Below are 23,704 nucleotides of genomic sequence, written 5' to 3'. Positions count from 1 at the left end.
TGCTTTCTCCTTCACTCACGCATTCAGCAAGCATTCGAGGGCTTACTGGGTGCCGGGGGCCGTGATTAACTTGAGCACTTACCGGGTACCTGAGTCAGGGGCTGAGCACGCAAAGGTAGACACACCTTCCTGCCCACCAGGACTCAGAGTTTAGTGAGGGAGATGCAGGGCCAGGCCCCGGCTGCACTGAGAGTGTTGGAAAGCAAGCCCGAGCTGAGAATTTGGTAGAGTCAGGAGAGTAGGTGTTAGCTATTTGCAGTGGATACTCAGAGGCCAGAGGAGCCTAGAGCATTCTGGGTACTGTGGTTGATCAGGGACGAGCTGGAGCCTAGTGCATTCTGGGTACTGTGGGTGATCAGGGACCAGCTGGAGCCTAGTGCATCCTGGCAAATGTGAGTGATTAGGGGCCGGGTGGAGCCTAGTGCATGCTGGGTAATGTGAATGGTTAGGGACCAGCTGGAGCCTAGTGCATTCTGGGTAATATGAGTGATTAGGGACCAGCTAGAGCCTAGAGCATCCTGGCTAATGTGGGTTATTAGGGGCTGGGTGTAGCCCAGAGGCTGAATCATGAATAGTGAAGCCTGGGAAGGAGACTGGGACAGTGCACAAAATGACTGTCCTCCGTGACCTTGGGACAGTGCCAGGCTACTGCAGGGTCTCAAGGACAAAGGTACCAATTTAGATGCACGTTTTGGGGGGACTGCTCAGGTTGGGGCAGTGGAGAGCAGACCAAGGAAGCAGTCCAAGCTGAAAGCTGCAGGCGGTTGCAGCATCTGGGTGAGGAAGGAGAACCTGGAAGAGTGTGGCCACGGGGAAGGAGAGACTTTGGGGAGGTGGGACCTGAGCTTAGGTGATTGGAGAAGGGAGCGCAGAGGACCTGGTGACCAGCTTGGGCACCTGGACAGGTTCTGCTCCAAATGGTGGGGTGAGGAATGCAGCCCAGGCTTTCAGATTCCTAATCCTGTGGATTTCGAAGCCACGGGCCCCTCCGCTCCTCTGGCAGGTTTGCCGGGGGAAGAGGACAGCTTCAGTTTCAGATATGACGAGTTGGGGGTCCCTTAGGGGCATCTGGGGTGATTGATTTAGCAGGTGATCGGCTGTTCAGAAGTTCAGGAGCAAGGTCCGCATGTCCTCCCCGTCAAGGCAGCAGTTAAGAGGCCCCGGCATAGCTGAGTTTGCCCAGAGCCTGTGTAACATGAGAAATAAGTGGGTGGAGGAAGAGGAAGCAGTGAGGGAGGTGGGAAGGAGTAGCGTGAGTGGTCAGTGGAAAGTCAGAATAGCCTGATAACCAGGGCGCTAAGGAGGGGCGGATGAGAGTGTCCAGTGATGCAAGACGAGGATTGAGAAACAGCCCTGGGATGGAGCCATGGTGGCCCAGTAGGTCAGAGGTAACTGGGGCAAAAGCAACTTCCATTTAGTGATTAATGTAATCTAAATCATTTCAAGCATAGGTTTTAATTTCTGTCTTCCCCAGAGGGATACGTCTTGTCCTCATGTCAAGTATTTTAGAAAGAAACTTTTTTTTGGTAAAATGTATGTAACATAAAATTTACCATCGCAGCCATTCTTAAGCGTACAAGTCAGTGGCTTAAGTGCATCCACATTGCTGTGCAAGAAAATAACTAATAAGTGTTGATTATAACTGGGTAGAAAACATTGAGTTTAGAAGGCGCGTCAGGAATGAGGCTTTCCTTGAAGTCTCCTGAAACAGCGCATTCCCTTGGCTCAGCTGGGAATTCAGAACTGCAGTTGAACCAGAGATGCAGTTTTGTCTCCCCAGGGATATCATGTTGCTCACGCCGAAAGCGGGGTCTGCACGCTCGCTGTGCGCCCACCCTCCTTCTCGTCCACAGGCACGCTTGTGTGTGTCACACATCGGCAGCTGTGAAGATGCTGGGGAGGGTTTGGTGTTGGATGTAAGCCAGGCCCCACCGCTCACCCGGTGTGATCTTGGGCGAGGTGCTTACAGACCCTAAATCTGTTTCTCACCGTGAAGGGTGGTGCAGAGAGTTGAGAGGATGAACGTAATCGCCGTCGGTAAACCACGAAGATCCAGAGACGTGGGCGTGGGCGTGTGTGTTCGTGCGCGTGCTTCTGTGCGTGTCACGGCCACCGCTCTGCTCAAAGCAGGAATCCTGTGCTGGGGTCATCAAGCCTTTCCTTTTCCAAAGGGCCTCATCCGAGGGCTTCCCTGAGCTCACAGCAAACTCGGAGCACTTAGCTGGAGGGGAACGTTGCACTGGGGCTGGCTACTCGCTGGGGGTCACAGAGCAGAGTCACTGTGGCGGGGACAGGCGGGGGCAAGAATCCACTTCATAACCGTTTCTCCAGCAGCTGGCTTAATAAACTACCTCTCCTGCGACACCCATCCAGAGCCCCACAGGCTGCATTTTTAAACTCCGAACCACTTCAGGGGCAGGAGGAGATAATAAACTAAGGGAAATGTTCTCCTGGACAAATCACATGAGGGGCCCTCGGCTCTTCTGTTGGACCCCAGTACCTGGGTACCCGTCACACCCAGAACCCTCCCTTCATCGCTGAGAAAGACACAAGGAAATGGAACAGTGGCAGCTGTTTTCAAGATCTGTCTCACACACATGTTTTTTAAATTTCATACTAACTATATAAGGTAGATCCTGCTAAGACGCCCATTTTACAGATAAGGAAACTGAGACCTCTAACCCCCGGGCGAGTGGGCCCTTCCAGGAGGAGCTGGCGTTGCCTGGACTTTACAGCGTGCCTTGATGCTGTGCTGAACGCAGTATCAGTAGTTCAGTTACTCCCCCCTTAACCTATGATTTGGGCACCACTGTTATCCCCACTTTACAAATGGGGGCCTGAGGTGTAGGTGAGGTAACTGGCCCAGGACCACAAACCCAGAGATGGAGGAGCCAGGACTGGACCCCAGGTCTCGGTGGCTCCAGTGCCCATGTTGGTAACTGCCGTGTCGTCCCTCACAGCCCTGACACCATTTTAAACGTGTACAAATATCCCGTGAGGAGTTTGCATTCGTTCTTACAACTTCTAAATGACACCAAAATGTTAATGACCCCCGATTCCAAAGCCAGTAGGGTCCTAATTAATGGCGCTTGGATGTAACGGGTGAGGGTCTTTTCCTGAAACAGAATCACCCGTTCAGCCTTGTCGGGTTGAGCAGCAGAAAGACGTGGCTTCAGATTCAGTCTCGCATTTAATCTGTTTTGGCATTTGGACTTGAGAAGTCCCAGCGTCCGGGATGCCTGTTCGCATAACTTTGCTGTCTAAGATGGTGTTAACAGCTTTGAGGCTTTGCCCGCATGGAATACTCGTCCTTCACACCCGCCACGCCTCGGCCCCTCGACGGCCCTGCTGACTTGTCCGCTTCTCTCGACCATAAAGTGAGATCTGTGGCATTACTAAAATATTCACTAAACAGGCGCTTAGTCCAGTGCTGACGGGGGCTGAGCTGGGAAGCCATCCCTACGTCCTGTGTCCTGGCGCTCCTGTGCTGAGGAGCATGGCCTTTCCAGGGACGGCCTCAGCCTGGTCACGTCCTGGGATGCTGAACGCAGTGGTGGCTCCCATCTCCTGCTGCTTTGTGCAAACCACGGTTAAGCCTGCCTCTGTGCAGCCGGCCATGGTGACCTTCGGCCTTTGGAGTGTAAATCTAGACACGAGCGTCGTCTGAAATCTCAGGTCCCTGCTGGGTTCTGGGTTGCTCAGCCAGACAGGGTGGTGCTTGTAAATGGATTTTCATTGACGTGAGAACATGAAATTTAAAGGTTCCTGCAGACCGCCAAGAACGTGTCCTCAGGTGGCCAGAGACAGGCCTCCCCCCACTCAGGAACCAGCGTTCTGGAGTCTAGAGTGCACCCCCAGCTGGTGACCCTCTCCCTGTCCCATCCCTGCCGCCCTCAGCTCCTCCCACCCCCATCACCGGGCGGATGGCTTGGCTCCGGCCTGCCCCCCCCCCACACTCCCCGCCCCTTTCCCCGGCCGGCCGCCTCTCTGGCCTCATCCAGCATCCTGAGGACCAGGCACCTTCCCAAGAGATACCTCTGTCCTCTCACCCAGGAGCCTGGCCGGCGAGCGTGACCTCTCCACAGGAAGTCACCGTGGGGAGCTGGGAAGGTTTTCCCAAAGGGCTGGGGCCTCCGAGGGACGCGGGTGCCGGGTGCAGTGTCCCGGCTGCACTCTATAGGTGGAGGATGGCCGTCACCCGCTTTTTGCGAAAGTGTTTGCTCCGTTCCGTGTTTCGGGGAGATAGCTGTGGGGGCCTTGCCCTCTCATCACATGGTGGCTGGCAAGTAGCAAGAGTTTGTGCTGTTCTAGTTCTCGCTAGTTCTAAGGAGTTTGAACCAGAATGTCCTCTTTATCACAGAAGGTGTCCCTGCAGAAAGTTCAGTGCAGAGCCCATCGTTCAGATCTCTCTTTCCCATGAATGAAATTTACCAAAGCCATTCCTCTTCTTGGCGCTTTCATCACAGAAGAGATGGTCTCCTCCGGAACCATCCTTCAGCACCCGTCCTCGAGTTTCACCTGCTCCCGGCGGTGCGGGCTCCCAGCCACGGGTGGGGACTGTTATTGCGACTTTGACGTGAGCCTGGAGCCGTCGGGGTGTCGGCTTGCTCTGGGGTACTCGGGTCTCTCTCTTTAAGAGGGTGTAATTGAATCACAGAACACGCCACCCCGGGGGTTTAAGGCTGACATGCCGGGAGGGGATCGCGGTGCCCACACCTTGTGTTTCCTTTGTGATCGTCGCCCAAAAACCTGGTGCTGGTCTCTGAGCCGTTCGTTTATTTTCCGTTTCCCTTGTGGGGTCACTGTAGGGTCTAATTTCATGTTCTCTCCAGGGGATCATTGTTCTTTTGCTGTTTTTCCAGGCTCTTCTTTTTGGCATTTTCCCCATCCACCTTGTGACGGTAGAAGCAAGTGTTTGCACGGTTGCCTTTTCTGTCCCATCACCGCTGCTTTGGCACCTCTGTGGGGCTGGGGGGTCAGCAGGGCGGGAGCGGCTGCTGTCTGCTCTCAGCGGACGAAAGAGCATCGCTTAAGGCTCCCATCCTTCTTCTGGGCTGATAAGGCAGCTGAGAATAAAAGAAGAGTTGAAAGCTCAGGATAGTTACCTTCTGAAAAGTTACACAGACCTCTGACCTCTTCAAATATTGTGAACAGTTTATAAACACGAACCTGAAGGATTTGGGTGAAGGAGTGTGGTGGTTACACGTTTAAGTTATAGAAGAAGAAATAAAATGGGAAAACACACGCCTTTATTTTCTCTCCCATTCTCTCTCACACGTCAGGCTGTGAGACAAAGCAGTCCCTCATCATAAACTATCTCTCAAGAGGTTTAGACCAGAGCTTTCCGAGAGACCTTGCAGCAGGGCTGGGAGTGCGCTCTGTCTACGTTACCCGGTGCTCTGACCCCACCACATGTGGCGGTTGAGCAGTGACATGTGACCGGGGACTGGGGCACTGAATCTGTAAATTTAGTTAATTTTCGTTAATTAAATATAAGTAACCGCACGTGGCGAGCAGCTGCTGTTGTGGTCAGCGCTGCTGGAAGCTTGGTGTCGAATCAGCTCGGGATGGTTGATGTCGCCAGTGCTGACCTCCCTACCAGGTTCCACACCCCTCCACGCAGCTGCCTGGTGGGAGTTCCACTTGGTCTTGAAAGCGTCTCAGGGCTAGTGTGGCTGAGACAGAGCTCTCATCCGCCCTCAGCCTCACAGCCGCGGCCCCCGCGTCTTCCCAGCCTCAGTCCAGAACCGCCACACGCGGGGCAGCTCCAGCCGAGGGTCGGCGTCGCTTTCTCACCTCTCCCCCTTGATCAGCTGCTGAGGCCCTCGATTCCCTCCACCCCGCCACAGCCCCCAAGGCAAAGCCTTGCCGTTCTTGCCCTCAGTAGCTTCCTGAGCCGTCTTCCTACCTCCTGCTCATGCCGTGCAGCTAATTCTTCACTTACAACCAGGGTGATGCCTGCACATGCAGAGCCAGGCCTTGTGCTCATCTGCTTCAGACCCTCTGGGTGAGTTAGCAGTGTGGGTTAGTTCACTGTGGAAGCCTGAAACCCAGAATGACAAGGATTTAAACAAAGCAGCTGTTTATTTCTCCCGTCACTGTAGTCATCCAGGCGGGCATGGACGGTCTCCTGAGCCTGGGGCCTGGACCCTCCCTGTCTGCTAATCTTGCCATCACGTCCACATTCCAGCCAGCACAGAGGTGGAAAAGAGGAGGCGGGAACGCTCTTCCCATTAAGGTCACTGCTTGGAGATCGTGGGTACCACGTCTTACATCCCCATAGTAACCTGCCCACACCCAGCTACAAGGGGTCTGGGAAATACTGTCTCATCTCGGACAGCCGCAAGCCTGCGGGAGGCCAGTGGGGTGCTGGGGGATGACCCGTGGTCCTTGCCACACCCTCCAGTGGCTTTCACTGTGCAGCCCAAGGTCCTCACTGCAGCCTGTGAGGTCCCATGACCTCGCTCCGCATTCCAGCCAGACTGACCTCCTCTCCATTCTCCACGTGCCAGGCTCTCACTGGTTCCTCCGGTCGTTCTTAGGAGCCTCTCCCTTTGCCTGAGATGTTCTGTCACCGTGATTCTGCTCATGTGACTCTGCAAAACTTTCTCACACCATCCGTCTCACCGCCAGCCAAACTATTCCTTTAGGACCACCTGCCTTTCTTTAAGCATCTACCACCCCCTGGACATGTATTTATTTATCTGAATCTCCATGAATACCCCCCACCCCGCCCCTGGCTCTGGAATAGACTCCACAGAGCACGACCTTCCCATTCTTCTCCCCTGTATCTCCGGCACCTGGGGTTGTACCTGGCACAGAAAGGGCGTCTACATATGAGCTGGGTGAATGAATGAATTCATGGGACGTGATGAAAACCTGTGCAGCGCCGTCACAGAGTAGAAGTGTGTGTGCGGCTGTAAAATACGACAGCCGGAAAGGCTGCAGGTCTCTCGGTCCCATTCCCGCCGCTTAGAGATGAGGGAAAAGCACGTGTGATGTCACGCAGGTGGTTATGGACAGCAAAGGTAATAGCTGGGATTTCTCATGAGGCCTCGCGAGCTAGACAGTTGTGGACTGGGTGCCAGAAGGGTTGGCTGCGCTCAGAACTGACGGCTCAACCCTGTGCTACCACGACTGATTGATACGGACTCCCAGCAGAACAAGGTCTCAGTGACCCTGTGTGCAAATGAAGTCTGACTGAGCACAAAACGAGGGGCTGGCCAGCAGGAGCGAGGACGCAGGTCACCATCCTCCTTGTCTTCACCGCGATAGGTTGACTGCCCGCGAGTCCCTGCTGTCGCCTTCACCGTAGCTCCATGGCAGGGAGGGGGGATCGCAGCCCATCCTGTATCCTCTGCCCGTGGTAGATACTCAGTAAGAACTAAGAGATGGGAAGAGATCTCATGGGGGCTTTTGGTGAGTCAGTAAAGAGTCAGGGTGTCGCTTCTCCGTCCACACAGCTCACCAGATGTGCTTAAAGAGCGGACCCGGCATCAGCAGTAAACGGTCTGGTTCCCTCGCGCTGGGCGTGCGGGGCCCTTAGGCCGGACTCTAGCATCGGTGTCGGTGTCCTTGGCTCCTCTGCTGTCCGGCCGTGGTTTCACAGGTAGCCAGCGTTTTAGTTAAGCTCTCAGGACCTGAAACTAATGTTTACGAAATGCAGCAGAGCCGCACAGACTCTGTACCTTCCCTTGGGGTCTGGTGACGCACACCAGACTCAGGAATGCCAAGGGTCCCACGTGGGATGCAGGCAGGCCCCCAGGTTCCGCCCGGTGTTTCATAGATGAGACAGATGGATAGTGAATGGGGCCAGGGTGGCCGCAGGGGATACACTTAGCCCAGGCCCCTCCGAGGAGATCGTAAACCTGCAGGGAACGCTGAGTGTGCCCAGAGCTCTGGGCCCCGCGGAGCGTTAGGCTTACTTCCGGCTCCCAGCTCCTCCCAAGGGAGAGCCTGCCGGGGAGGTCATTGCAGACGTGGGTAGATTCTTGGCCCGCATGTGAAGCGTTTGCACTAGGACTCAGCGAGGCTCTGGGCACGGCAGGAGGAGGACGGGGCAGGTCGGGGACCCAGGGTGTGCCTGGATCGCGCTGCATTCTCACGTTGTGGGTGAATCTTCAGAACTCGGATCAGTGCACTCTGTGGTTTGAGGCCAGTTGCTTGAGAGGCTGAGTGTATGTAGAACGTCCAGGGCGTCCTGCCTTTTTCCTCTTCAGGATCATTGGATGAGAGGTTTAGCTTAGGCCGTTCCCTTATGCCTGACGTGACTCCCAGCTGGTGGCTGTTCCAGGTGACGCAGCAGACAGTTGGTGGCAGCTGGCCTGGTGACACCGTGGTGCCGGGGGGGGGGGGGCGCTGTTCATTTCATCCAAAACGGGGCCTTTTTTGAAACACAGCACTGTGATGTCCCTTTGATATATGGCCCACCAGAGCTGGCTGGATATTATTTTTTTAGGACAAGTGACATCAGGTTTGCAAATTAGTAAAAAAAAAAAAGGCACGTGCCGAGGGCGAATCTTTAAAACTGGCTTCAGCAAAGCGGACCCTGCGGCAGGCGTGGGGTGGGTTTCGCGCCGCTGGTGACAACCTGAAATGCGCGCGTCACACCCCCTCCCCTCGTGCCGGATCTGCGGGACTTGATTGCGATGCCGTCACAAGCCAGGAAGAAGCACCTTGTCCTGGGTGTCTGCTGCACAGGCCCCTGGCCGGGTGACCGTGCAGGGGCTCCATCCCCCGGATGAGTTTAGACCTTTGTGAGCCTGGACCAGGCTGTGATTGCAGGAAAACAGCCTGAAAAGGGGGAGAAGGGGGCGTCAGGGAGCAGCAGATGAAAGACGCCAGCCGGCTCTGTCTAGACATTTACCCTGCCCACCACCTTCTGTCCCTCCTCAGAGAGGCTTCCCTGACAGTTCACGCAGAATTCACCAGCTTCCTTCTCTTAGCACACCCTGATTCTTGGCGTTCACTTTTTTAAAAAATTGTTTAGTCGTGGTATGAAACACATAATGTAAAATTTACCGTCTTAACCATCTCTAAGTCACTGTGTTGTGTTAAGTACACTCACGTCGTTGTGCAGCGGTCACCACCATCCGTCTCCCGCTGACACTCTGTCCCTGTTAAAAGTCTCCCCTCCCCCATCCCCGCCACCCACTGTCTGCTCTCTGTCTCCGTGCATCTGACCCCTCTAGGGACCCCACATCGGTGGCATCACACAGTACTTGTCCTCTCGTGTCTGGCTTATTTTGCTGAGCATAATGTCCTCAAGGTTTATCCATGTTGTGATGTGTGTCTGCATTTCCTTTGTAAGCCTGAGGAGTATTCCATCGTCTGTCTAGACTGTGTGTAGTTTATCCATCCAGGGACACCTGGGTCGCCGGCACCTCCTGGCTACTGTGAACAGTGCTGCAGGGAACATGGGTGTGCAAATATCTCTTCGAGACCCTGCTTTCAGTTCTTTTGGGGGTGTGCCCAGAAGTGGGATCGCTGCATCATACGGACTCACTGTTTTCATCCGCAAGACGAAAGCGTAGGCTGTGGCCCGCTCCGAGCCCCAGGCTGTCTCCAGCATCGCGTGGCCTGGCCACCGAAGAGCAGACCCCAGGGGGTGGGTGTGAGCAGCGGTGCCCGTCTCCTCTGGGCACGAGGAGCAGGCTGTCTCGGAAGAACCACCAGCCTCCCGTGGCCACTTGATTTGGAGCCCCTCCCCCGACTCTCCAAACAAGCAGACTTTTTCAGGGGGGACGGGGAAGAACAAGTTACAAATGCCCACTTAACAAGTTTACAGCTGTGGGCTTTGTTGACGGTTTCCGTGGAACAAGTGGGTTTTTCTTCTTCCTTCTGTCTCTGGGGCTGAGGCTTGTCTGCCATCCTGCAGGGCCTCCTTGGGGCCGCCACCCCACTGCATCCCTTTCTGCTTCCCTCTCGTCTTCCCTCTGGTCCATTTCTGAATACCTGGGGAGCTCTCTGAGCCCTGGTGGCATCAGTGCTGTGTTTCTTGCTGATGTCGAGCCAGGTCATTTAATAAATCCGTTTGCCAGGTAATTAAAGACCTAGGAGGAGTGTGGAAAGATGCTGGTTTTTAAGCCTGTTGAGATCTCCTCTTTGTGTCCAGCAGGGGCTGATGTTTAATGGGGAGTTTGAGACCCGCGTCATTCAGAGCGCGATGCCCTTAACGTGGCACCTCCTGCTGGAATTCAGAGCTGGGGCGCTCGTCGCGGTGTCGCGGTGGCCTAATGGATTATTCTGTGGTGGTTCTTCGGAGAAGGTGAGCTGAAAATAATCGGTGACCAAGTCTGCCCTCGTGACATCCCAGCTGTAATGCATCTCTCTGTCCTGGTAACAAAGGGTTCTCTGGGGAGCGCTTTGTTTTGAGGACAGGGGTTTGTGGTTGGGGGCCAGTAGCAGGCACGTGTGTTTGGTACCATAATGGGGAGGACACAGATGTCCTAGTCTCTGGTCAGCACTTGTACCCTCAGAGGTCATCCCTGAGGAAGCCAGAGACCTTTAAGGGACCAAGATGATTAGGGCCACAGTGAGGGGCAGGTTGAGTCTGTAATATTAAATTAGCAGCTGTGCAGTTCAGTTAAGACATCCACGTTTTGGAACTTGTTGTTTTACTGTGGTGAAATATATGTAATGTGAAATTTACCTTTTCAGACCTTTCTAAGTGTACAGCTCAGAGGCATTAAGTATATTCATGTTACTAGCATCACCACCGTCCATCTCAGAATAGTTTTCATCTTGCAGAACAGAAACTCTGTCCCCATTTAGCACTAACTCTCCATCCCCCTCCTCCCAGACCCTCACACCCACATGCTACCTCCTGTCTCTATGCATCTGACAGCCCTAGGGACTCAGAAGTGGAATCATCTAGCTTTTGTCTTTGGGGCCTTATTCCACTGAGCATCGTGTTGTCGAGGTTCACCCGTGTTGTAGCCTGGGTCAGGATTACCTTCCTTTTTACGGCTGAATCGTATTCCATCGTATGGTGCAGCACACTTGGTTTATCCATCCATCCGTCGATGGTCACTTGGGTTGCTTCCGCTTCTGGACTGTTGTGGAGAATGCTGCTGTGAACGTGTGTGCACAGATGTCTGTTCAAATTCCTGCTTCCAGTTCTTTTAGTTACATACCCTGGGGTTGCTGGATCGTATAGTTTTGAGGACTTTTAAAGTCGCTATATTCTTCGGAGACTATCTGGTCTAACTTCCTACAAGCATAGTAAGAGTTTATGCTGACATTGTTTCCAAGTAGAATTACCAGGAGGCAAAAAATACGGTTATTATTTAGTAATTAAGTTACAAGTTTGAAGTAGGTGGTGGGGTGATGAAACCAGAGAAGGTGCTGTTTTTATGTTTTATTTTCTTTGTAGCATTTAATATAATAATAATTATTATTATTATATATGCATGTTTCTTCTTGCCACTAGAGAAATGTGCTTTTGAACTGATTTTCCTACTGATCAGATTTTTTAATATTTACAGCATTCACAGTTCCGCTTATCTGTTCTTTTAAAGAATTAAGCGTTTAGATAGGATGCTTGTTTGAAGTGGGTCTGGGGGATTAAAATCTATCTTCGTGAAGTTGACGTGTGTTAGGAGATTCTTTGTTTTAGGGAGGGAGCATCCGCTTTGCCAGGATTCACCGTTGGGATGTCTTTATCGTAATCTCTCCCGGCGCACTGATGTTTAATTCAGTGTGTGCAGAATACTGCTTTACACAGCGTTCGTGTTTCCACTCGTAACAGTCCATAGTTGATACCCATCAGCTGTGTTACGAAGGGCCTTGTGGTTTTGACCTGACACCTTAGTTTTGTTTGTGTAACTGGTGGTGCTGTCAGTGACAGACAGGGACCAGCATTGCTCTCAACCCAGCAGAAGCCCAAGGGGACGTCAGGATGGCAGAATAAACTGATGTTGCCACAGCACGAAGAGTCTCTTTAGAAGACGGCTCTGACGTGTCTTTTTACTCCGTGGCTCCAGTTCTCCAGAGGCCCACGTTGCTTTGGGAGCAGAGTGCCTGGGTTTCACGGCGGCCTGTGAGGCTGGGGACAGCCCCAGCCCTGCTCCCCCGCTGCCCCCTCCTCTGCTGCTTCGGTTCCTTGAACACTTTGTGGTCTGCAGCACCTCTGGACTCCTGCACAGGTGCTCTCTGCTGGGACAGCCTTCTACGACTTCTTCTCAGGGTGAAGTGTGCTCAAGTCCTCAGGAGACAGGCGCCATTTTTTCCAGAGATTTCTCCTGGCATCCCCCTCCCATCTGAGTTGGGGGCCTTCCTCACTCATCACAGTGAGTGCTTTCAAAAGTCAGCTTGTTTAAATGCTGGACAGACATATAAATGCCAGCAAGTCAGGTGTGAGGGCTTCTCACACCAGGCACGTTTGAGGATTACGACCATCGCTTTGAAACGCCCCGTGTGTCCCTGCCCAGCCACCCAGGTCACCACGAGCCTGGCTTCTGTGTTTCTCCTTCCCTTGCTTTTCTTCATAATTTTGCCTCATCTGCTGGGATCCGCGAACAGTCTGTCGTTTAGCTTTGCGTGCTTTTCAACTGTTAGTAAGTGCGGTCTTGCAGCACGTGTTCTCCTGGACGTTTTTGTTTTCACTCGGCCTTTTTCCGCAGGTGCGTGTGTGTGGCTCTTTGCAGCTGTAATGCGCTCATTTCACTGCTGTGTGAACAGCCCACTGCTGTGTGACCCCCTAGTTGGTTTTTCATGGATCTCTGTTCTTCTCTTTCCCTTATGCCCCATCTTTATCCCGACACACAACTTTAAACTCCCACAGGGCAGAGATTGCGTTTATCTCGCTCACTGTTACGTCCGCAGTATCCAGCACGTAAGAAAGTATTTAGTAAAGGAAAGCCACGCCCTTGGTCAGAGGGTCTGCCGGGGACGGTCACGGGCCACCATACCATCCTTGTGGGTCCAAAGCTCTTTCCTCCCTGCCCCTTCTCCTGCCGCAAACCCTAGCCCAGGGCTTAGCACACTTTCTGTAAAGGGCCAGATGGGAAACATTTTAGGCTCTCTGGGCCGTAGGGTTTCTCGCGTAACTACGCTGCCGTCGTGGCTCAGAGCAGCCACAGACTGTGCGTAAACAGATGGTGTCGCAATAAAACCTTATTTACAAAAATAGCCATTGGGCTGAATTGGCCCACCAGCTGTTTGCTGACCTCTGCTCTGGAGGACTTTGCTGGTTGGAGAGGGACAGTGCGAGGAAGCCCCCCCGATCACACCGTGCCTTCTGGGGGACCCTCCCCTCTAGTCCAGACGAGGACAAGCAGAGTGGGCCGCGGCCAGAAGGTGAGGTGATTGGTTCCCGTCCGGGTGGAAAGATAGCAGTTTCCAGGCCGGGACCGTAGCACACCTTCCAGTCAGCCTGCTGTGTGTGCGTGTGGGGCCTTGAAGACAAAGGCTGCTGGGCCTCTGAGGTGCAGGAGGGGACAGGGTTTGGACGGCCGCCTCCCCGTCCTTCCCGCGACCCTTCCTTCCCCGATTCACCGCCAGCACCTGCGGCGGGAGCCTGGCTGGCTGTGCGTGCGGACAGCAGAGGGTCAGGCGTACAGAATGCGACCAGTGGGGGGGAAGCATTGCCTTATCGTTGTTGAATTGAGCAGAGTGGCTTCTTTGAAGAGTTCCAGGTACAAGTGGGGGATCGACCTTGCCCAAGCTGTTTTCCTGACCCCGACCTGGCCCCTTGTGTTCACGACGTCAAGGCAGACCTGGGAGAACGTTGCAGAGAAAGAGGGTCGGCTCGGACAGACAGATTCTAATCCTGGGTCAGTCTTGGTCTTTTCCTTATTTAATGGGGGTGCTTACACCCACCTCCCAGGTTACGTTAGGAATGTGACTTTCTCTTTGTGGAACAAACTTGTTCGAAACTAACGTGGCCGAAGGGGGTTAGTTAGGTGATGAGAAGAAAAAGAACAGCGGCACCAGTGCCTGTTGCACGCGCCCCTTCACCCCTCATTCCACAGCACAGTGACCGGGGTGGGGGTGGGGAAGGAGCCATCACCCTCCCCGCTCGCGAGACGGTCGCTTGGCCAGAGAGGGAAGAACTGAGGCTGAGACGCAGTGAGTCTGGCTGGGGAGCCCGTGCTCTTCACCCCGACGCTGCCTCTCGTGGCATTGAGGCTGACGCGGCGCGCTGGGCTGCTGTCACGCCGCTGAGGTCCTGAAGCTGCCGCGGGGCAGCCCATCTGCTCTCCTACGGTCCGTGGTGCCCAGCCTTTGGCGCAGTAGACAGAAGCCGCCCAGTGGGAGATGCTGGGAAAGAGCGGCGTGTGACGCCGAAGGGGCTGAGCCTGCGTGGCGATCCCGGGGCTGAGGTTGGTGGCCGGGTCGGCGCTGCTAAGCACCTCCCGCGACGCAGCGACAACCACGGCAGGGACTCACGTCAGTCCCCGTCATGGTCCTGGGGCTGCGACGAGGCGGGGCGAGGGGTCTAGACACATCTCAGGACGCAAAGCGCCCGGGAAGTCGGGCCGGCCTCTTCACGTGTGATGTGTGTTTGAAGCACTTTCGAACAATCAGCTCCACACAGCAAGGTGTGGACGTCATTGGTGCCTTTGGCCAGTATGTCCCTAGAGGTCGGGCGGGTCCCTGTGTCTGGTTCTGGCCCGTGAGCTGGGAGCAGAAGCGATGTGTCCCTCCTCGGCCGGAGCACTTCATTACCTGCGAGAGACCTGGGGCCTCTAATTCATAACCACTCTTTCCACCCGACCCCCAGGTGACAGGGACGATCCTCCTCCACCAGCCCTCACTGGGCACGTGGTGTGCGCAGGAAATGACCTTCTGAGCTTTTCAGCCTCCGAAATTATTCAGGGTTTTTTGTTCCTGCAGCGTGATGTGGCCCATGACTAACACACCACCCACTGCGGGTTTCTCTCCGTGCAGACACCCTGCTTGTGCCACGTTTGTGTGTGTGTGTGTGTGTGTGTGTGTCAGTGAGTTAGGACAAGCAGGAAAGAATGTTAGCGTTGAATTTGGGTAGAGTTTTGTGAAGAACAGATAAGACGTTCCAAAAATAGGGTCCAGTCCCCCAGGACTCGGTATGTGTTGGTAAACCCAGCAGGACGTCTCGCGTAGTGATGACGTCAGGACACGTTTGCTTCACGGGTCAGGCTGTTGTCAGGGCCCCAGAGGTGTAGGAATCGGCCACTGCCTTGAGTGTTCTTCTTACCAATTCCCGTTACCGTGGTTGGAACTAGTTCCTCGTAGGAAGACCCTCTCCTCACTTCTTAGCCTGCGATGTCAGACGTTCCAGGAGAGCAGGCTGCTGTGGGTGTCGTGTTGAACAGTGTCATCCCTGTGTGCTCAAACGGATCCCCGTCCACCTGAGACTTGTCTAAACGTCTCCAAAACCTGCTTAACTTGCTTGAGTTTGGACAACGCGTTCGCCCTGTCGGCCTGTACGCTTTGTGCGTTCACACGTCAGTTGCTGCTCCGGGCAGGATGTGTTTTCTGTTAAGTGTCTTCAGCAGCCAGCGTTGGGGTTCTGTTCTCTTCACCCCTCCCCTTCTCCCTCGTCATGTGCATCACGTTTTCTCTTGCTCACACGTAGGTGTTCCTTCTGTCTCTGTCCCTCCACCAGACCCCCTGCCCCCCAACGAGCATTTAAACTGATCCTGTTCTAAGATCCCTGGCCCTGGGGAGACACACGTTTTTCATCATCCCTGGTGAACACAACTGTGGGAATGCCTGGAAGCGCTCCAGCGGGGCCCGGAGGGGGCCGGGGCCCTGAGCCCACCCAGCCGCGGTCTTCGGTTTGAACCGCAGAGTCTCTGCTTTCAGCTCCGCGGGTGTTGGTTTCCAGCTCGTGTTCAGGCTGACACGGAGCAGGGGTAGAATTAGTGGGAGAAATTTAGTCCCGAGGGAAGGGAAAGATGGCAGCATTCCATCCCCCACAGGTGTGTTTGCGTCTGTGTCACATAAGCTGGAATTTCCAACACCAGGTGGAACGTGGTCCACCGTCCCCTCCCCTCCCTGCATCCCCAGGCCCTGCAGGTACAACACCTCGGACTTGCTGTGCGGTGTTCTTCAGTTCACCAACAGCGTCCCACAGCGTGAAAAATAAATTTCATCCTTGACAGTGGGAAACGTGCCCTGAACCTTCTCAGGGAGCATTTGGTGATTTTTAACATTTTATAGATTATCATTAGAAAGGTGGGCCTTTCTCTCCAGGAGCTTCCCATCTGGTCGGTTGTAAGACTTTTGCAAGAAGAAGGAGCGTGTTAGGGGGGCAGGGACTGCGTCCCTGCAGCAGAGAAGAGGTGCATTTCGATTCCGGCTCTCGTCTGCCCTGCGCCCCAGAGCACGGGGCTCGTGTCCGGGCAGGTTGGGTGCGGGGAGGCTCTCCAGGGAGCTTGTGAGGGAGACCCAGATCCCGGAGAAAACGGGGCCGCCCCAGACCAGCCGGTCCTAGGAAGACAGGCCTGCCTGAGCCGCGTCTGAGCACCCACACCCCAGTCCAGCTCATCCATCGTATGAAGATCTACATGGTGAGAGGTTAAAACACCCAAGGCCAGGCAGGCGGTGTCTGAGCCAGAGTCGGAACTCACACCTCGTGAGTCTCAGTCGAAGCCCCTCAGACAGGGAGGGGGTCGTGGTTGTCAGGGAGTATCCAGGAAAGACAGGAAAGGGCGGCTTTTCTTTTTTTTTAATATAAACTTATTTATTTTATTTATTTATTTTGGCTGCGCATGGGGTTTCTCTAGTCGCGGCATTGTGGTGCGCGGGCTTCCCATTGCGGTGGCTTTTCTTGCTGCAGAGCACGGGCTATAGGCGCACGGGCTTCAGTAGTTGTGGCACGTGGGCTCAGCAGTTGTGGCAGTTCAGCAGTTGTGGCTCGCGAGCTCTAGAATGCAGGCTCAGTAGTTGTGGCACATGGGCTTAGTTGCTTGGCGGCATGTGGGATCTTCCTGGACCTAGCTCGAACCCGTGTCCCTTGCATTGGAAGGCAGATTCTTAACCACTGTGCCCCCAGGGAAGCCCCTGGAAAAGGTGGCTTTTCAAGGGAAGTCGAGGCCTACGGCCTGTGTAGGAATAACAGCAGGGGTCACTGTGTATCAGTGCTGATACCCGGGCTGAGGTTTTCGTGCCCCCTCTGCCTTTACCTCCTGAGAAACCCCTCCAGGCCCTCACTGCCACGCTTGCCGGACTTTTGGCCCTGGAACTTCTGATCTCTGGCACCTGCCAAGCGTGGACCCCGCTAGAGGCTCAGGCAGCAGAGCAGGAAGTGGGATGTCTCTGGAGCCGTGGGCGTTTCTGATGCTGGGGGAGCCGGACGCACGAGGGACTGGCACCTTGTGTTGGCCGCGGGCCGTCGGCAGTGCCGGGGGAACAGATACCCTCACAAGTGTGCGTCTGGGCCGTGGCGGAACCGCTCACAGGAGCTGCCTGACGGCTCGTCCCCAGCTGGGCGGGCTGTGGCTCTGTGGCTGCGCCGGGGCTGCCAGGCCATGGGGACCGGGCATCTCCATCAGGAGCACCTGGAGAAGACAGGCCTCCTGCCCAGGGCTCCACCTGCGCCTGCCCGAGGGTCTCGGTGGCCTCCTGCCCAGCCCCCCTCCCCAGGTGCCCCTCTCTGGGTGCCGCTCCGGCTGCCCACCAGGCATCTTTCCAGAGCACAGCTCGGATTCTGGGCAGCATGACTTCACCCATGGGTCACTGCGCGGTGCCCTAGAGGTGACCGGCCCGAAAGCCAGGGAAGGGGCGGCTGCCCTCGTGTTGCCCACAGACCTGAGAGAGAGACTCACCTCGGGGGGGCAGCTGCCCAGCCAAGGGGGTCCGAGGGGCGGGGGGGTCTCTCAGCATCGTTCCCGTTGTCCCCTTCCCAGCCCCTCCTCCAGGCTCTGCAACCGGCCCTCTCTCAAGCCTCTGTCCGCACCGTCCTTACGCCTGGAGTGCCCTCTTCCTCCTCCATTTGCATCTCCAGATTCCCTGGGGCCAATCAGAGGCCCTCTTTCCCTTCTCTGTTTTTACATGTGGAAGCCTTTGCAGATGTACCCATCATCGTCCCAGGGGCCGCCCTGATCTTCTCTGTGTCCTTCAGTTAAAGGACACGTGCTGCCCTGTGAGCACAAAGGGCAGATCTTCCTGCCCCACCGCATCCCTCCGGGCTGGGGAGGGCCCGTCCCGCTCTCCTGAGCTCCCTGCCCCCCCTTACGGTCAGCGCCCTTCTCGCTCTTTTTTCTTTAAATTTTATTTATTTATTTATTTTTGGCTGTGTTGGGTCTTCGTTGCTGTGCGAGGGCTTTCTCCAGTTGTGGCAAGTGGGGGCCACTCTTTATCGCGGTGCGCGGGCCTCTCTAGTTGCGGAGCACAGGCTCCGGATGCGCAGGCTCAGTAATTGTAGCTCACGGACCCAGTTGCTCCACGGCATGTGGGATCCTCCCAGACCAGGGCTCGAACCCGTGTCCCCTGCATCGGCAGGCAGATTCTCAACCACTGCGCCATCAGGGAAGCCCCGTCCTTCTCTCTCTTGCTGGCCCACACGGTTCATGTGTGTCCCGTTGGTTTTTGTCTAAATGACCCAACACAACGTGCATACAGTGACCTGCATGTGCTGAACTGTATCTGACAGACACCAAGATATTTGTGATGCAAGTGAATGAGTTAAGGACGGATGCAGGTGGCTGAAAGTCACCGGAAGTTCAGGAGAAAGGAGAGCAGCGTGTGCATTGAGAGACGGGGGACATTCCTGTGGGAGGGGGGCCTGAGACAGAGTATTTCGAGCCAGGAAGACAAGAGGGCATGTTCTATAGCGAGAGGATGTGGGGCTGCGAGGGGCGAGCGGGGGTGGCAGAGAGTGGCGGGGCTGGGAGGGCCTCGAGCCCGGCCGGAGAGGCAGGCATCAGAGGAGAGCCATGGCAGGGTTCGCTTGGCACCGTGACATGGTCTTGGCTTTGCCGTGGCTCAGTGACTTGCTCGAATCACACAGTGACATGAAGAGGGCGAGGAGGCGGTGCCGGGAGTCCAGCCTCTGGTCCGGCCTCTCACTAGCCTCTCGCTCTGAAATGACGGCACGACGAGCGTCTGTGTTCTGAAGCCCGCGTTAGCATTTGCCACCGCGCTCCCACTGGCACAATTGTTTCATAAAATCTGCAGGATCTCTATTACCCCAAATGCAATGTGCTTTCCAAAGACTTATACACCGCTACGAAATATTCTAATGCCTGCTAGAAAGGGAACGGAAATACGCATGACACCAAATGAATTTATTTCTACTATTAAAATTCCTAGTGTGTCAGCCACTTTAAAGGCAAATCCAAGTAAACAGGTGAGGCGTGTGGTTTCCTCTAAGGGGGGAATATTTTAATGAGAATAGAGACAGTCGATAGACATTTGTATCTGCATCTCTTCTTTCTGCCGCATTAAACCAGGAATTGGTCTTTGCCAGTAGTGACCCAGTGTATGTGTACAAGGCACGATAATTCACCGGAAGGGGCCAATTGCAGCATTGCTTACCCTGTCGTATTTGCCACCAGCCTTGTATGTTCAGTATACAGCCGTATACTATACACATTAGAGGCTAAAGGCTCCCTCCCTGGGTAGAGAGACTGTGCACGAAGCAGCGAAGCACATCTGCAGAAGGTAGGTTCTGCAGCAGGACTGAGCAGCTTCTCCCCAGAACGTCTCTCTGTGCCCACGGCCGTGGCCTCGGCACTTGCCGTGGGCTCGCGTCGGTCCCCGGGCAGTAACGCTCCCTGTAGGGCACAGCCACCTGGCAGGTGAATGGTTTAGTTAGACGCATAACTGTGCTCAAAAATGGAAAAGCGATTAGCTCCCCGAGGGTCACTGGCGGATACTCTATTTCAAAACACAGAATGTGCTCGGATACAATCCCGAGACTTAATCGGCTTTGACCGCAGTTGTAGAAGCGGTATTTTGACGGGTGGTTTGTTTGAAGCTGGGGGGTGCTGGAAGGTTAACTGGTGACCAGCGTGGATAAAGCCACCGTCAGCAAGTCTGTCTTCTCCTGGGCTTGCTTCTCGTTTTTCCCTGCTTTGTTTTTCCTTGTAGCTTATTGTCGTTTAGAGTCTCACCTCTAATAGCTGCTGAGGTTATTTTTTCCTTTAAACATACTTTCCTGTGTGAAGTAAAGAATGTCTTTGATTTTCTCTCTGGACTTCCTTACCCCCGTCAGTATCACCGTCATTCACCCAGCTTTCTGCGCTCGCCCTCGGGCCATCATGAATACCCCACCGCTGTTAGTGAGATACCAGAGTCCATCAATCCTCTCTTTAGAAATGGTGCTTAAAACCCACAGCTACCTCCAATTCCAGTCCAAGTCTGTTAGGATCCTAAAGGTTCAAGTGGGAAAGGCTGAGACTCAACACCGCCCGTCAGCTCCAAGAAGTCGCACTGGCCGAGGTCTTACACGTCTAAGCAGCAGATCTGCTGTGGAACCCGCCTCCGGTCTTGGGCTCCGGCTGCATTTCTCGCATGTTCACATTGCGTGGAGATTCTTTCTGCAGCTTCTCCGTTCCTCCGCCTCCCCAGAGCTCTGGCCCGTCCCTCCCTCTGCCCCCAGATAACTCTTACCAACTCTCACTGGCTGCCCTCCGCTGTTTGACCCGGGCTTTCCATTTAAGGGTCATCACAGTTTGATTTCACCCAGTTCCACCTGGACGCATCCTTTATCCTGGCCAGTCGTCTCTCAGGCCTCTCACCTTCTCATGGTCATTGCCGGGTCCACCTCTTGGCCTGCTCTGCTGCTGCCCCGTGAACGCCCGCTTTCCCTTCTGACTGTTGGGAACTTAGCATTTGAGATCCGAATGTCCACGTGTGCCCCGAAACCTAGGTCACAGTTCTAGTGTGTGCTGAGCCCCAGTCCCGAATGGTGACTCCCTCCCATTTGTCTGCATCTGAATGTTTGCCATGTGCAAAGCGTGGTGCCCTGGTGGGACCCAGAGTCACACCAGGCACGGACTGGCCGCGCAGCTCAGAGGGTAGTGCAGGCAGTAAAACACGCCCACAGGGCATTCAGAGGCTGGGTGGAATATAATAAATACTGTTTGCTAAAGGGGTGGGTGAAGCTGGGCCAGGTGATACCGGTTCAGATTTACGTCCATGTCCAGAGAGAGACAGTTCTGTGTCGTGGCGAGAACTTGGATTCTGAAGCCAGAGGACGTGTTGCCAGTGACCAGTGTGTGACCCAGGGCGGCTCTCAGCATTTTTGTGGTCCGCTTCCTCACTGTGAAGATGGAGATGATAAAGGCGCCTCCCCCTGGGGTTGCTGAGGATGGACTGAGTTAACATGGGAAGTGGTCATGGCAGGTCCCAGTAAGTGCAACCTCTTGTCACCTCTGTCATCACCATCACCGTCGCCATCTCCTACCCGAAGGACAGAAATCACGAGGTCACCTCTCCCAGAGAAGCGTGCAAGGGGTGCTTGGTCAATGGAGCAGAACACAGATACTCTGTACCTGGCTTCTCACGACCTTTGCTTCAGGGCCGGCACAGGCAGCGGCCTCCGTCCAGCACCTGGTACGGCGCTGTTTCGGAAGGATGGTGTTTTGAAATGAATCAGCTGCGGGTGGCTGTGCCGGAACCCCCAGCCCACCCCCGGGACTGAGGATTTACAGAACTCAGCATCTCAGCTTCTAGTTTGGCTGTGATTTACTGCAGGGAAGGATACAGAGCAAATTCAGCACAGGGCAAAGTCCAGAAGAGGCCAGGCCCGAGCTCCAGCGTCCGCTTCCAGTGGAGTCAACACAGTCGCTACTTCACTCCCCAGCTATGGGCTGTGACGACACGTGCGAGATGATGTCACCAGGAGCTCATCAGAGACCCAGCACCCAGGGATTTGATTGGAGCTGCTCACATCGGCCCCCTCTGCCTGGCACGGACCAGCCTCAAGGCTCTCGGAAGGAAGCAGGTGCTCAGTGTGAACCACCCTGAATGCACAGTGTAGGTCCCAAGGGCCATGCTTGTCGGTCAGGAAACCAAGGGACGACTCCTGCAGTCCCAGGTCCTGGACATTATGTCACATCCTCTTAACCTTGCGCCCACCCTCCCCTGAACGGGGCAGGCGTCCCAGTGCAGACGTCAGGGTGAAATCAAACTGTGATGACCCTTAAATGGAAAACCCGGGTCAAACAGCGGAGGGCAGCCAGTGAGAGTTGGTAAGAGTTATCTGGGGGCAGAGGGTCCTGCAGCCGAGATGCTGGTGTCCCTTGCCATTTTCATTCTACATCTGAGGCTCCCGTTTCCTGTTACTTCCTGCTGCAGTCACACCCTGCATTGAAGCACCAGAGGGACACCAATGGCTGGCCCGTGTGTCCTCTCTGACCGAGGACAAGGTTCGTCTGTGCCCGACTCCTGGACCTTGCCGTTTCCTACTCAAAGTTCCAGCTGTTTCAGCTTCTGCTGGGCATTCGTGCCCAAGAGGCAGAGCTCAGACTCTGGACTGGGCTGCCCGTGTTCAGTCCCAGCTGTTTGAGCACAGGCTAGGACCTCTCCTCAGTTTCCTCTCCTGTAAAATGGGGATAGGAGTACCTGCCTGCGAGGATGGCTGTGGGCTTAAAGGAGATACCACATTTCATTGGTTCTAAAATGCAGTCGTCCCCCGCAACACCACCACTACACACGCATTTTAGCATTTGTGAAATCAAGATGCATCTTACAGTCGATGCTGCGTCAGAGGTTAACTGGCAGCTTTTTCTGTCTTGGTGGTCCATTCAGTAATGGTGCATCTTAAAATCGATGGCCTCGTAGATTAGATAAAATACTATAAAAAGCACACAGCACTTAACACCGTGCTGGCAGGAAGCTTAGCCGTTATTGCTGTGATCAACAAGGCTACCTCTCCAGGAAGGAGATCACCTGGCATTCGTCTAGTGCTTTCTACGTTTAGGTATCTAATTGTTAGAACCCACGAGGCAAGGCTCGCGACATCCAGGCAACTCACCTTCCCTCACAGAGCAAGGAAGGGGCAGAGCCAGGAGTCTGCAAGCCACGGCCACTGGCCACGCTCGGCAAGCTGTCCATTGTATATGGTTGGTGAGCTGTGAGTGGTTTTTCTATTTTTTAGAAGTCGCAAAACATCAGAAGAAGATGCATATTGGGGGGCGTGTGAAAACTGTAAGAAATCGAAGTTCCTGTGTCCATCAGAAGAGTTCTGTTGGACCCGGCCCTGCCCACACGGTTCTGTGCAGGCTGGTGGCTTTTGCACCGTGGTACCAGCATTGGGTGGTCCTGACAGATACCCTGCAGCCCGCGGCACCTACAGCGCTCGCCGTCTGGCTTTTGGTGGGGCATGCTGCCGACGCCTGCTCTGGTTCTCGGCCCGCCGACCTGGGTCTGTTGGAGGAGAATCTCGTTTATCTTTGTCTTCCACGTTGGGCAGCCCCTCAGCCGGCAGCGGCTAAGTCGAATTCCTGTAATCGCTCCTGAGTCTGGAGCGTAGCTCTTCAGTTGCGCTGGTAACCGAGGCACCAGATAAACCTCAGAATAAAATGCTCATCGGCTCAAGGAGAGAAAACCAGTTATGGAAACTCTCCAAGACACTTTTCCAAATACGTTCATTTTTGTGTTGCAGCATCTCTTAGAGGGTAAATGAAATAAAGCGATTCCCTTCTAACAAGGCCACGTTCCTGGGAGCCGCGGAATGGGTAAAAAAGCCCCAGGGAGGAGCTCTTTTCAGGAAATCGAACACTTGGTTCCGTGCTGTCAGCCCTTGAAAGGCCTGCCATGTGGCTGTAGG

The 23,704-nt window shown here is 54.7% G+C and overlaps 1 protein-coding gene across 4 annotated transcripts in view; it reads left to right on the top strand.

Moving 5' to 3' along the window:
- The window catches only part of SLC22A23 (solute carrier family 22 member 23), a 147,195-nt gene that overhangs the window by 47,746 nt on the left and 75,745 nt on the right, over positions 1-23,704 (top strand). Inside the window, exon 4 of one of the 4 annotated variants that reach the window (XM_060023715.2) lies at positions 4,863-5,940. The exons of the other annotated variants lie outside the window; for them this stretch is intronic. Within the exon in view, the coding sequence (XP_059879698.1) occupies positions 4,863-5,101 (239 nt within the window). The 3' untranslated portion in view covers positions 5,102-5,940. Of the gene's footprint in view, positions 1-4,862; positions 5,941-23,704 lie in introns of those variants that run through there. 4 annotated transcript variants of the gene reach the window in all.

The sequence above is a fragment of the Delphinus delphis genome, chromosome 10 (assembly GCF_949987515.2).
Source record: "Delphinus delphis chromosome 10, mDelDel1.2, whole genome shotgun sequence".
Classification (NCBI taxonomy): Eukaryota; Metazoa; Chordata; class Mammalia; order Artiodactyla; family Delphinidae; genus Delphinus; species Delphinus delphis.
This window is presented reverse-complemented; position numbering and strand designations above follow the sequence as displayed.